This window comes from Salvelinus alpinus, chromosome 5 (assembly GCF_045679555.1).
Source record: "Salvelinus alpinus chromosome 5, SLU_Salpinus.1, whole genome shotgun sequence".
NCBI classification, from domain to species: domain Eukaryota; kingdom Metazoa; phylum Chordata; class Actinopteri; order Salmoniformes; family Salmonidae; genus Salvelinus; species Salvelinus alpinus.
In genome coordinates this window covers 21,892,985-21,907,588 of record NC_092090.1, presented here as the reverse complement: position 1 = coordinate 21,907,588, position 14,604 = coordinate 21,892,985, and the positions used below count along the sequence as shown (strand labels likewise).

General features: G+C 44.2%; 1 protein-coding gene across 4 annotated transcripts in view; it reads left to right on the top strand.

Moving 5' to 3' along the window:
* ppip5k1a (diphosphoinositol pentakisphosphate kinase 1a) overlaps positions 1-14,604 on the top strand; it is a 47,587-nt gene that overhangs the window by 29,412 nt on the left and 3,571 nt on the right. The window contains exons 23-31 of one of the 4 annotated variants that reach the window (XM_071400958.1): positions 65-181; positions 696-836; positions 1,167-1,260; positions 4,042-4,167; positions 6,685-6,747; positions 9,051-9,110; positions 10,192-10,371; positions 13,538-13,675; positions 13,828-13,941. In XM_071400958.1, the coding sequence (XP_071257059.1) occupies positions 65-181; positions 696-836; positions 1,167-1,260; positions 4,042-4,167; positions 6,685-6,747; positions 9,051-9,110; positions 10,192-10,371; positions 13,538-13,675; positions 13,828-13,941 (1,033 nt within the window). The remainder of the gene's footprint in view (positions 1-64; positions 182-695; positions 837-1,166; positions 1,261-4,041; positions 4,168-6,684; positions 6,748-9,050; positions 9,111-10,191; positions 10,372-13,537; positions 13,676-13,827; positions 13,942-14,604) is intronic. The other 3 variants (XM_071400959.1, XM_071400960.1, XM_071400961.1) reach the window with 3 other exon arrangements.

Below are 14,604 nucleotides of genomic sequence, written 5' to 3'. Positions count from 1 at the left end.
TTCTGTAGTAGGTGTGTGTCTGTTTCCCTTTCTTTCACTAAGCCCTCTCTGTGCTGTCCCTCAGGACCCGTCGTCAGAGGAGCGTTTCCATGTGGAGCTTCACTTCAGCCCTGGGGTCAAAGGTTGCGAGGAGGAGGAGAAAGCACCAATGGGCTTCGGCTTCCGTCCCGCTTCCGCAGAGGTAACAGTGTTTAATGTCTGGTCCTAATGTTAATCTAATAGGATGTTTTCACATATGAAATTCACTACCCTGGTTTGGTTTTATGAGGCATTTCTGAGAATTCTACAAAATATATTATGGTTTAACAAGAACTGAAAATAACCGTTTCACAGTGCAATTTGCAAGATGCACATTCTACATGACTTAGCAAGCTAGCTTGTTTACAACGGGCAAAAGTTTATCGCTACTTGGGCTGCCGTGTCACAAAGCCTGATAACTCTGGTCCTGGATCTTGAACCCACCACTCTGGCAGGTCCAGGATTCATTCAGCCAAGGTTTGTTTGAGTTTCACGCATGCTTTATAGCGTGGATCAGGGTACCAAACGATCCAGCTTCCGGATCATACAGGGAAATGTGAAAGTGCCTATAGTGGTACATCAATGCCCTGTGAAGTGTGTGGGTATGTTATATTGTGTTTTTTAAATGTGTTGTGTGCACGCGCCCCATGTCTGTGTCATCCTTCTTTCTGGTTCAGAATGATGAGAAACAGACAGACCCTGGCAGCTTGGAGGATCTATCACGTGATGAGCCCGACCGGGCCCTACCACTCAATGAGCCAATGGGCATCCACCGGAGATCCCCTCTGATTCGCAACCGCAAGACTGGGTCTATGGAGGTAAAATCTCTCTCACACACACAACCTTCTATTGTCAATAAAGCCAGGAGGTAGGAGGAGGAGTAGTAGTAGCAGCAGCCGTGAAAGATGAGACAAGGATTGCAAGCATCTTTTGACTATAGAGATATACTATAAGACGTTTGTGTTCCATGAGTTAGGATGCAGCCATAAGCCAGGGCTTTCCTGCTGTATTGTTGCTCTGAGTTACTTGTCTGTCTGGCAGAGGTAACATGTGGTCCTTCAGTCTGGCAGCCAGTGATGGAGATCTGTGTATGGTGTCAGACGCTCTGAATTTGCTCCTTACCATATAATGTGTGTGTGTCACCCCAGGTCCTGTCGGAGACGTCTTCATTCAAAGCAGGCAGCTACCGTCTCTTCCCCTCCTGCTCTCGCCAGTCCCCTGAGATGAAGCAGAGTGGTCTAGGTGGGTGTCTCCTTCCTCCCTGCTCCCTAACACACTCAGATCTAGGATCAGTTTCCCCTCCCCCAATCCTAGCCTTAACCATTAGTGGGGGGAATGCAAAATGAACCTCAGAGCAACACATAAGGGCAACTTTACCCAATCATTCCCTTCCCTTACACTGTAGCTATGGCAACTGTGTTTACCTATATCACCCCAACTCTCATTAAAGCCTATGATGGTAGAGGGAGGGGTGGCATGGTGCTCTCACTGTCTATTTCTGATAGAAATCAACCTGGAGTTAGTACAGTATCTATGGACCATGCTAGAGGCCTAGCTAGGTACTAGTCCTGTGTATCTTAGTTGGTAGAGCATGGCACTTGCAACGCTAGTGTTGTGGGTTTGATTCCCACGGGGGACCGGTATGAAAATGTATGCACTCACTACTGCTCTGGATAAGAGCGTCTGCTAAATTACTAAAATGTCAAATGTACTATGGACAATACTACAGGCCTAGCTAGGCACATGCGGACCATGCTAGAGGCCTAGCTAGGCACATGCGGACCATGCTAGAGGCCTAGCTAGGCACATGCGGACCATGCTAGAGGCCTAGCTAGGCACATGCGGACCATGCTAGAGGCCTAGCTAGGCACATACGGACCATGCTAGAGGCCTAGCTACTGTAGGCACATACGGACCATGCTAGAGGCCTAGCTACTGTAGGCACATACGGACCATGCTAGAGGCCTAGCTAGGCACATACGGACCATGCTAGAGGCCTAGCTAGGCACATACGGACCATGCTAGAGGCCTAGCTACTGTAGGCACATACGGACCATGCTAGAGGCCTAGCTACTGTAGGCACATACGGACCATGCTAGAGGCCTAGCTACTGTAGGCACATACGGACCATGCTAGAGGCCTAGCTACTGTAGGCACATACGGACCATGCTAGAGGCCTAGCTACTGTAGGCACATACGGACCATGCTAGAGGCCTAGCTACTGTAGGCACATACGGACCACGCTAGAGGCCTAGCTACTGTAGGCACATACGGACCACGCTAGAGGCCTAGCTACTGTAGGCACATACGGACCACGCTAGAGGCCTAGCTACTGTAGGCACATACGGACCACGCTAGAGGCCTAGCTACTGTAGGCACATACGGACCATGCTAGAGGCCTAGCTACTAGGCACATACGGACCATGCTAGAGGCCTATTCAAGTGGTAGCCAGGTTTTCGGTTTTAAGATTGTAGGGATGTGTAGTTATCTTGTCACTGATTTTCTTTTCTTTTTTTTTTATCAGAGTTTTGGTAAAAATGTATGTTTTTATGATTAACCATCCTAATGACAATTCTTTTGATTTTCCAAGTGCATCTACTCTAATTTAGGATTTTTCTAACAGTTGAGAAACTTACTTTGAACTTACTGGTTTGAATGCTAATATTAGCTTTATAACATTGAATCAGCTGGGCCATGGTCATTAACACCATATTAGGAAGGAATAGGGTTCCATTTTCAATGCAAAATGGTGTTTTCCTGCTTTTTAAATGGAGGTCAATGGAGAAAGATTTTTAAAACTGATTGAATGGCTATTTTTACCAGGTAGATTACACAAATAAATTACACATAAACAAGAATCACTTGCCTCCAACCAAATTAATTAGAATTTTGTGTAATTTAGTCCAGGCCATAATTATAATTATTTTTTACAAAAGAAGACAATTAGATTTTTCACTTCAAAGTAAATCAAATTATGTGCAGTTGTAAACCAAACAAATACATGTGTGCACAAAAAATGTAAAATGTCAACTTATTTTAGAAGAAATAGTGAAGCGTGCAAAGCTGCCAATATATTTGACCGCATCTGTTTAACTATGAAGTGACATGTACCGACTTAAACCTTTTCACACCACTCATCTGAGCCAAGCTGGCCTGGTTACGCACCCACCATAGTTGCTGGAACTGTGCTGGAAAGGATCATGTGAAAAGAAAATGACGATCTAAATATAATGATAATATTCCATTTAGCAGATTATTTTATCCAAGGTGACTTACAGTACAGTGAGTGCCTCCATTTCTTATGCGTGTGTGTGATACCTTTAGGAATTGAACCTACGACCTTGACATTGCTAGCGTCACTTTCTTACCAGCTGAACCACATATTATCAGAGCCAGTAAGGTCTGGCCGGAGCGCTAATGTGAAAAGGGTATTAAATAAGCCTAGTGGCTCATAATAAGTATATTTACAGTAGATCCCTTGGCCTTGCATAGGTTAGGAGTCGGGATGTTGAATGACCTTGGTGTGGGGAGTCATGTGACTACTACACCTGGGTTCAAACACTATTTGAAATCTTGCAAATACTTGTGGTGTTAGCTCTAGTCTGCCTAGAGTGAGTGCCAGATGTACAGGGTTTTATTTATTCATTTTTTATTTAATCTTTATTTAACTAGGCAAGTCAGTTAAGAACAAATTCTAATTTACAATGATGGCCTAGGAACAGTGCCTTGTGCCTTGTTTGGGGGTAGAATGACAGATCTTTACCTTGTTAGCTCGCCCAACGCCCAACACTCTAACCACTAGGCTACCTGCCGCCCACGGTTTCCACTTTAAAACTGTTCTGTTGGTTCCTTTGCGCCAGACAAGCTCAACAAGCCCAGATACAGTATTTGATAGGATTTCAAACAGTATTTCAACCCAGGTCTGCTAAGTACCTCTCTCCCCTCATGCTAACTGAGTCAAAGCATTGTTTGAATAACTGCATGTTGTGTTGTGGTGACTAATTCCCCCACCCCTCCCACAGGATCTCAGTGTGCGGGACTCTTCAGCACCACTGTCCTGGGAGGCTCCTCTAGCGCCCCCAACCTGCAGGACTACGCGCACACACACCGGAAAAAGTTCTCCTCAGGCAGCCTGTCCTATAAAGACGGTATGTGGCCAAGATCCTGTTTCTAATTCCTCTAGCTAGAGAGACACACAGTGGATGGGTATTGTTAGACCTGGGGTGGGCAACCCTGGTCCTGCACACCCTGTGGCTATCTAGGACCATGGTTGTCTAACCCTGCATTAGACTGCTGGCCACCAGACCTCCATACCATCCCTCACTTTGCATAGTCACACACCAAGCAGGGCAGGTTTCCCTTCATACTTGTAATGCACCTTGGTGCTTTTCACATTACTGAGCTGAACCGTACTGAGCCAAACCAAGCTGAGCTGGCCTGGTCACATCCACCGTAGTTGCTGGAACCATGCTGTAAAGGAGAAATATGAAAATAAATGATCCAAGCCAGCACATTTCGGGTCGGCACGATAGTGTGAAAATTGTCATTTCTAGCCAGTAGCCAAGTTGTTGTTGTCTTGCCAAGACCACGATGTAGCTTGCGTAGATACACGTAGAAACAGTGTGGCACCCAGGTTAAGGAGCTTTGACATTTTTGGAATATGGAACATAAGTTTGTCAGTTGACGATGGCATTTCTTCCTTAAAGACTGACAAAGCACAAAGCCTGAAAAGATCAATTGGGTCCACAAGGTAGTAGCCACAGCTGAACATATTCCCTTAGAAACCCTGACCTAAATCAGATGTTACACCACTGTTGTGAGCTCATATTTGTTGCATGGTTCATGTTTTGGTATTCATATCTGTTTAACATGGTCTTACAACTATTTACACGCAATAAGGCTAACATAGAACACTTATCTAACTCACTACTGTAGGTATCCTGCCTCCTTCAATACCAACCTGCTGGCACATAGTGCTGCAGTATAATTAGGAAATATCTGTATAGACTTTTCTTGTGAAATATCTGTACTGCTTCCATATCAAGTGTCCAGTAGAAACTAGGCTAAATGTCAAAGCTGTATAAATTATCTTCAGTTGAATGGCGAAAAAAATCATCTGTAGGCCTATTTATAATGTTGACTTTTAAGACATTCTAAATGGACTTGTACGATTTATTTATATATATGTATATTTTAAAATGATTTCTAGAATGTTCTCATGGTTTCCTGATCAGAGTTGAATCTATTTATGAGACTCGGTCAGCAGATGGCTCTGGAGCTCTAGCTCCCATTCAATGATGAGCACAGTATGCCATTGTCCATACTCTTACGTGGCCATGTTTGCTCTTATAATACGCACATATTTGCATATATGCACATATTTGCGCTGATATCACGATGCACACATATGAGTGATTAGGCCATTCTGTATTTGGATCTGTTTGAGCCTAAATGACAGTTTTGTTTTTTTATGGAGAGAATGCCCTCATCATTAATTGCTGTCATTGACGGTCAAGAGATGCCATTTTGTGTTTACCTGTACATACCAACTTTACGTAGCAGTCAAGCTTTTGAGTTGTTCATTGTCTTTTGTGTTCTCTAGACCAGCAGACATTGGACGACAAAGCTGTCTGTAGTTGGCTGTCCACATGGTGTCACTGTGATGTTGTCATAGCTGTTTTTCTATTGGGCTGCCATCTTCTCGGTTGTCTTGTTGCGTCTCACTCAGTGTCGAGTCACGCTCATCATGTCTGCTGTTCCATTAAGTCTATCATTCGCGTCCTTACTCTTGTTACTGATCATGAAAAACATCTGAATCGGAGATCACTGATCTTTGGTGTTCTCATACATAGTCCCTTTTGAAGAACCTATATTGACATGATTAGTGCTTGTGTGTACGTGCATGTGTCTGTGAAGCTGGCCTTCCAGAAAAATGATGGTGTTGAGCAGTACTTTGCTGCTGTCAGTCTTGATGCTTTGTTACTTCGAACAATACTCCAAGCTTTTGATATAGTTTGCCCAGCACCGTGGCACACCTGAAGGGCTGATAACCTAATTCACAATGGAATGGGCAAGCTAAATCAAACGCACCATATCTCTCTCCTCCTGTATTTGGGATGCAACACCTCTGAAGGGAGTGTTTGGAGTTGGGGGCGTGTATAGGCCTACATCATACGTTCCGCTAAATGTCCCTCATCGTTGAGAAGTTGTCAAGATGGGAAATGGGTTTTTGTTTTCCTTTTTCGTCTTCCATCTCCTACATTTCCAGCCGTCTCATTTCGTCCTGTCACCATGAGAGATTTTCATCCAATGTGCCTGTAATTTGATCTTGAAAGTGTCCGCACTTCTAACACACCTTGTACCTCGTCAATTATAGACCATCTAGCGTGTTCCTACAAAAGATCCTGCCTGTCTGTCCCTCTTATGTCCCTTTTTATCTTAACTCCTCTTAGAACCACAAACGCTTCACATGGAGTAACGTGTGTACTTTTCTGCTATGGCCCCTAAATGCCTCCCACCTGTAGCACTGTACCTAACGGCAGAAAAACTATTTCAAGAAGAGTTACCACCCCTCCCACCAAGACATCCAGTGTACACACACACAAACCCTTTGCAGGTGCTCTGTGACCGATGGTAACACTAGTGACCTTTCTCTATTTCCTCAGAGTTGTTGTCTATGCCGGCAGTAAAGAGATTTTCTGTGTCGTTTGCAAAGCATCCGACTAATGGTACGTCTGCTTCTTTCCGGTATATTTCCACTTCTCCACCTCCGTTTGTCTTGCATGTCTTTGGAAATCTCTCTTTATTTGTAAATTTCGGTTCGTGGCCGTTACTACCATGTTTCCCAACCCTCTGGGGTTTTCAGTTTTTCTTATGTCTACCCATTCACTTTATCACTACCCCACATACTCTTTGTTACAGAATTTTCACCCTCACCTAATGATTCAATGTTTGTCAGTGGATAGATTGTGTGTGTGTGTGTGTACATACACATCTATTATTTATGTTGAAGATGTGTATTGAAACCATCTCTTGAAAACACCAACCAAAAACCCTCACCAACTCCTAACCCTTCCCCTGTTTCTTGTGACTTCAGTCCCCTCTATTCTCATTTAATATTCTGCATTGGCAACCTAAGCTACAACTTATACCCTACACTTTTGAATAGGTGACTGGATAACTGAATAAACAGTTTTGCAGTCTAGATTGACTGGGACAGAACGATTGGCGGTTACTGCTAAACGGGGAAAGGGTTAACGTGTTTTAAAAAATAAAAATAAATGTTGTACCACGTATGGTTGTCATGATATGGATGAATCTGCATATGACCAATGTGTTTGATTGTGCTTGTGAAATACCTAGCTCATTGTTTTCCAGGAACCTTTTCAGTACATTGGGCTTTTGAACACTTTCCTTGAGACACCGGTTATATTCACCGGGTAATGGGCACCAAACAGGAGTCAAATGTTTTTAAACAGAAAACAAGAATTCAAATACTCTTCCGTTTTATGAAAATATTTTACTCCTGGTTGGGGCCTACAAGCTATGTAGTGAAAGTTAAAACATTATCATTATATTGGAGGGGTTTAGACATTTTCTTTGCAACACTGTCAAGGAAGAACTGGTTTTCGAGAGAAATATTGGAAGCTCCTTTATCCAAAGTGTGCATACATTTTTGTGCAAGTGCCCCCAGGAAGAATCAAACTCACACTCCAAGCACCATGCTCTACCAACTAAGCCACACAGGCAACTACAACATAAAACAGACCACTGTGTATCAACTGTATATTTCAGAGGGTCTATGTAGTGTATACAGCAGGGCTCTCCAACCCTGCTGTAGGTTTTCACTCCAACCCTAATATAGCACACCTGGAATGAAGGCTTTTATTTACAGTCTTGCCTTTGTTGCAGTCAGGAAGAACTCCATGTCCAATCACTAAATACCTGGAGAAAATGATAATTAGTTTGACACATGAAAACGGTACCTGCTCTGACCACACTTCACACTCTGGGGTCCAGTATTCTGACTGTAGGGACGTTGGTTAGGGACAGGGACAAGGGTACTTCTGACTGTAGGGACGGTGGTTAGGGACAGGGACAGGTGTACTTGGCCACTGCCTGTGGGGTCCTGTATTCTGACTAGGGATGTTGGTTAGGGTCAAGTGTACTTCTGACTGTAGGGATGTTGGTTAGGGACAGGGACAGGTGTACTTGGCCACTGCCTGTGAGGTCCAGTATTCTGACTGTAGGGATGTTGGTTAGGGACAGGTGTCCTTGGGTAACTGCCACCGTTGGAGCCAATGCTGCTGGAGGGCAGAGCCACTTCTGGAAAATAGCATGTTCTGGAGAAGACCACAGTTGGACAGTTGGACTGTGTATTATATGCTGCGCTGCCTATGGGATCTCATAAAGCAAAAGTTGAAATACTGTACATAGCATGTCTGTTTAGGCCTACTAGGATATTCAGTCCAGTTAAATGAGAAATGGCCGTGGTCATTTGTTGTATGGCTACTTCGGGAATATGAACCTATCACGGCCAGAAAAGGTGAGGAATATATTCTGCAATGGTTATGAAAAAATAAATAAGAAATACATTCCTATGTCGGATTTTTGTTTTGGAATCCAAAAATAAAACAAAGATTTTTGCTCTTCTCACCAATGGAAAAGGGCTGCCTCTTGTTATATTTTCCAGTTTTTTTAGTAGTTTTTTGGATAAGAGCGTCATCATATTCTGTATTTGCACAAAATACTTGTCTGCTTGCTGTACAATACTTCAACCACTAGAAAATGTGTGTATGCATGGCCTAAAGTTTGAGGGGAGGTAAGGAAAACTGGCTCACGCATATTTCGGGGTGTATTTTGTGCGTACCAAATGTTTTTAAATGAGGGCCCTAAAATGTAATTCCAGTACATGAACACAGCACCTAATTGCTTTTATGGGATTTATTAAATTTTTTAATGACAGTCATTTCATTTTAAGCAACTTGAAGCATGTTAATCCACAGCTGTGTGTATATGTTGACTTTGATAGGGACACAGGATGACACGTCTGCTGTGGCTGTTGTTCCCCCTCTGTGGTGGCCTGTGTCAGGTACAGTAATGAATGAGGCTAAGGTTTACATACAACTGCAGCTTTATGCAACCTGTCAAACAGGATTGATTGTACAAAATTATTGTGGCACGGCAAAAACGCTATGCACGCTGGACCGCTTTCGTGTAGTGTATTTTTATTGGACACCAGATTGTCTCAGCGTTTTGAACATCTTCAGTTCTATCACAAATGCTCCTATGTGGTCTCTCAACTTGAAACTAGTCAATGCTGTTAAAAAATGAAATACAAACGCAATATTGACATTTCCTCTGTGGATTTTCATTGGATTTGTTTTTCTGTCTTCTAAACCTATAGATTGTATCCCAGAGCTTTTTCCGTAACCAAGATGAGATTGCAGTGGAGCCATGTGATACGCTATTCTGTCTTTTGGAGTTTGAGGCGTTTCTCTCTGTCAATGCTGGGGACAGTTGGATGGAGCAGATTTTGCTGAGGTCTTTGTGCAAACCTGTGGGATGATTGGGTTGGATGGGGTCCGCTGAATGTTGCTTGAAGGTTTTTGCCATTTATGGTAGCTGGTCCAGAGCATGGAGGAATGGAATGGTTGACGGGAGAAGGTTGGCTGTTAGAAATAGCAGTAATTTACTGTCCCTCCAAGTCACCCCATCTCTGTCCACACAATGGGTGATACCTCTCCTCCCAGTCACCCCTTTCTGTCCGCACAATGGGTGATACCTCTCCCCCTCCTGCCAGTCTCCCCCTCTCTGTCCACACAATGGATGATACCTCTTCTTTGTCCTTCCCCCCCATTTACCTCTGCTGTGTCATTCATCCACTACCTCTCCTCATTTTACCCACCCCTGACTGTCCTTCTTTCCTCTCTTCCCCATCTACTTTCTATCCTCCTATTCCTCTCGCATCCTCCTCTGCCTCCCACCTCATCTATCCACCCCTCCCTGCTCTCCTCCTATCTCTCCCACTCCCACCTCTCTGGCTCTCCTCCTCCATCCTTCTCATCTTCTTCCCTCATCCTTTATGGTCATCCTCTGCCTCCCCTCCTCCGTCCATCTCCTCCTACCCTGCTCCATCTGTCCTATCCTCTCTCCTGTTCCTCCTTCCCCAGAGCCCTTGGAGGAGCACCACGTGGCCCAGCTGTTGAGGCGCTTCTCCACTGATGCCAGCCTGTGCCGCCCTCTCTCTCTGGACGGGGCGCTGGCCCACCACCTCAACCAGTGCTCCTACCACCTCCGCCTCTTCCGTAACTGGCTCATCTCTGGCCAAGACCCCCTAGAGTACTTCTACGGTCAGCCCCCCAGCCCCTCTTCAACCCCCTGCCCTCCTATGCCCTTTAAACCCTCTGCTGTACTGCTTGCAGATCTGAGGTTTGGTACCCTTGTGCTGCTAGTTGCTGCCGCCGCAGTTGACTTTCGCCGCTTTGCCTTCGGTGGTTTGTTTGACGCATGCTTGCCTGCGACTTTTGGGAGAGCGGCTTGTCATTGGTGTGGCTTTTTCAGGTGTCTTGCATTAGTTATCTTAACTGAATCTTATTTCCTCCCTGCAGTTCAGTTCTTATTTGATCTTGCTTCTTTTTAGTGCTAATGGTCTTCATTTGACTGACTGTTGCCAACGTAGGTCTTTTGAACCAGGAACTGGCTGCAGTTTGGAATGTAGCTTAGCTAGTGGATGGATGTTGTCAGATGCTGTTTGTCTTAAATGAAACCCATTGTGTTGTATAAAACTGCACAGCCTGTGACTAGATCACTTGTCTGAGATTAAACAACTACCTAGGTATTACTATAAAACCAGGGAAATCATTGGTTTCTGGTTGAAATGACATCATAATTACATAATATCAACTAGTTTCTGGTTATAATGACATTAGTTCAACCAGTTTTGCCCACTAGGATGTTCCTGATACAACATACTCAAACCGTGTGGCAGTTCAATTTAGCATAGTAACAGCATCCCTGTCTGGTTGGTGTAGACTTTGGTTATTGCTTTTCTATCCAATAGAGTGAACTTGGTTGTAAACTGTTTTTCGCGATTGATGTGAAATGTACACGGATTGCAGTGCACAGTGAATGGATGGTCTATCGACTGGACTGATTTGTTGCTTTGTAGACACCTTGGGCTGTGTGTTCCGGTGCTTTACTGACTGTCAATAAGACCCGTTTCACTCTACTGAGTCAAGCTGAACTGTACTGCCCTGGTTACACATCCACCATAGTGGCCGAAAAAGACAGTGAAGATAATATTCAAACCCGTACAGTTGGGGTCGGCGCAGTAGTGTGAAAGACAGCGTGCATGTCTGTCTTGCTTCCTGGATATGGTTTGAGTCGTGTGTCCACTACAATGGATAAAAATGTGTTGTACAGTAGACAGAAAGCGTACCCAAACTCGCTTCAACCCAGCCTGGACAAAAAAGGGAATCGAGTGCTCGACTGAGGGACTGGAAAATCCCAAATAGCATTTCTTACCCCAGGACACTTCAGCAGGTGACAATATATAAAAAGGAGCGCTCTGTGTCTGCATTAATCTGAGTATTTATTCACGGGACATATGTCGGCTTTGGGCGCCTTCTTCAGAGCCTTGGGTAGGAAATAGCTATATAGCTGAGCCATGATTAATACTCACATAGTGCCGTGCGATCGAATAACACAGTGCTTTTTCTTTATTCTCCTGTTAGTGTCCTGGGGTAATGGATGCTTTTTGTTTTGTACAGTCGTTTTGAATGAGATCTGTCTTGTACAGTACCAGTCAAAAGTTTGGACACACCTACTCATTCAAGGGTTTTTCTTTATTCTGTGGTCCAACTCATCCCAAACCATCTCAATTGGTTTGAGGTCGGGTAGTTGTGGAGGCCAGGTCATCTGATGCAGCACTTCATCACTCTCTTTCTTGGTTAAATAGCTCCTACACAGCCCGGAGGTGTGTTTTGGGTCATTGTCCTGTTGAAAAACAAATTATAGTCTCACTAAGCGCAAACCAGATGGGATGGTGTGTCGCTGCAGAATGCTGTGGTAGCCATGCTGGTTAAGTGTGCCTTGAATTCTAAATAAATTACTGACAACATCACCAGCAAAGCACCATCACACCACCACCTCCATGCTTCACAGTGGGAACCACACATGCAGAGATCATCTGTTCACCTACTCTGCTTCTCACAAAGACACGGCGGTTGGAACCAAAAATCTCAAATTTGGACTCATCAGACCAAAGGACATATTTCCACTGGTCTAATGTCTATTGCTTGTGTTTCTTGGCCCAAGCAAGTCTCTTCTTATTATTGGTGTCCATTAGTAGTGGTTTCTTTGCAGCAATTTGACCACGAAGGCCTGATTTACACAGTCTCTTCTGAACAGTTGATGTTGAGATGTCTGTTACTTGAACTCTGTGAAGCATTTATTTGGGCTGCAATTTCGGAGCCTGGTAACTCTTATGAACTTATCCTCTACAGCAGAGGTAACTCTGGGTCTTGCTTTCCTGTGGCGGTCCTCATGAGAGCCAGTTTCATCATAGCGCTTGATGGTTTTTGCGACCGCACTCGAAGAAACTTTAAAAGTTCTTGAAGTTTTCCGCATTGACTGGCCTTCATGTCTTAAGGTAACGATGGACTGTTGTTTCTCTTTGCTTATTTGAGCAGTTCTTGCCATAATATGGAATTGGTCTTTTACCAAATAGGGCTATCTTCTGTATACCACTCCTACCTTGTCACAACACAACTGATTGGCTCAAACGCGTTAAGAAGGAAAGAAATTCCACATTCACTTTGAACAAGGCAGACCTGTTAATTGAAATGCATTCCAGGTGACTACCTCATGAATCTGGTTGGCAGAATGCCAAGAGTGTGCAAAGTTTTCATCAAGACAGAGTGGCTACTTTGAAGAATCTCAAATATAAAATACATTTTGATTTGTTTAACACTTTTTTGGTTACTACATGATTCCATATGTGTTATTTCATAGTTTTGATGTCTTCACTATTATTCTACAATGTAAAAAATAAAAACCCTGGAATAAGAAGGTGTGTCCAAACTTTTGACTCATCCTGTATGTAGTTACATGAATCAGACATGTCCTGTGTCTGCCCCCAGTATTGTTTGTGTGGAAACCAACCGTAGCAGAAATACACCATAACAGAAATACACTGTAATATTAGGGCAGTGTTCACCTTCCACCTCTAGTGGTGTGCAGGCTTTGGTTCCAGCCCACCACTAACAAACAAATGGAACTCTTTGTGATCAGCTGATGATAGTGCAGGGCTGGAACAAAGCGCTCCACATCCAGAACTAGGACGGCCGGTGATGACTGCAGTAGGGTGAGTGACTGGCCTTGGGGACTGGGGAGGTGGTGTTGGCTGTAGTAGTGGTCCTGCCTGCTCCAGAGACCCCTCTAACCACCTCTCCTAGCCCAGTCTGACTGAAGGGTGGTGGGGCTGCGGGCCTGGGTCTTTCCCCTCTCTGACTGCAGGCTTTGAAGGCTGCTCCATGGTGCCCTCCATTTACCCACTGGAGACGTTGCACAACTCGCTGTCCCTCAAGCAGGTGGATGAGTTCATCACCGCCGTGTGTGAGACTGGTGGAGATGCCCACTCCAGGACCACAAGAGGTAATGGACTGTTACACACACACACAGGAAAACCACATGGAAATGTCTTGACTTGACAGATATAAGGTATCACTGGTTAATGAAACGCTTACTGGATCACAGCCCTCGGTCCACCGCTCTCCTCACAGACCTGTCAACCTCTCTCCTCACAGCTCTGTCGGCCATGTTTGACTCTCAGAACCAGCCATTGGTGGACTCCTACATGCCTCAGAGAGTCCTCTCCTCCTCCGTATCCCCCCGACAGCGCTCTGACAGACCTCCCTGGTGTGAGTGTCCATTCTCTTTCATGTAATTCATTTACCTTTTTAGTTTGACTGGTTAAGTTGTTTTTAGAGTTGCAGTGGGGAGTATTTGAGTGTTGATTTGGGTTGGTATCTAGCATCAAATGACTATCAGTAGTGTGTGTGTGTGTGTGTGTGTGGACATTCCAAAAAGTGTTTGTTAGAAGTTGGAGTTGAAATTTCTCATTTTAAGGCTTACATGTAATTGCCTCCCACAGTATCCCTAGGCTCCACTGTCTGTGGGCTATTTAAAGTGATTTACTACTACAGTGGCCCACCACAGCCTGTGTTGACTAACTGGGTTTCCAACCCTCTCCCACCGCTGTCTTCTATCATTTTCTGTAAACCACTTATTTCCTGATTTTCAGAGGTGTGCTCAAGGACAGAAACGTTCTCTGTTTTAATGGTGGTTTTGTTCTAAGTGAAATCCCCAGGTACCATTTTCCTTAGCAGTGGGTAGGTTTGGCTTTTTTATGTGCTAACTAGCTCAGTTCTTTCCTCTCTGGTCATGTCTTTCCCTGCACTCAATTGTAACCTATTAGCCACAATTTCAATATGATTAACATTACCTTAGTAAAACATAATTTAATTGATAGATGACTGATTGCTTGGTACATTGATTAATTTAACATTTGTTTGGTCTCTGCA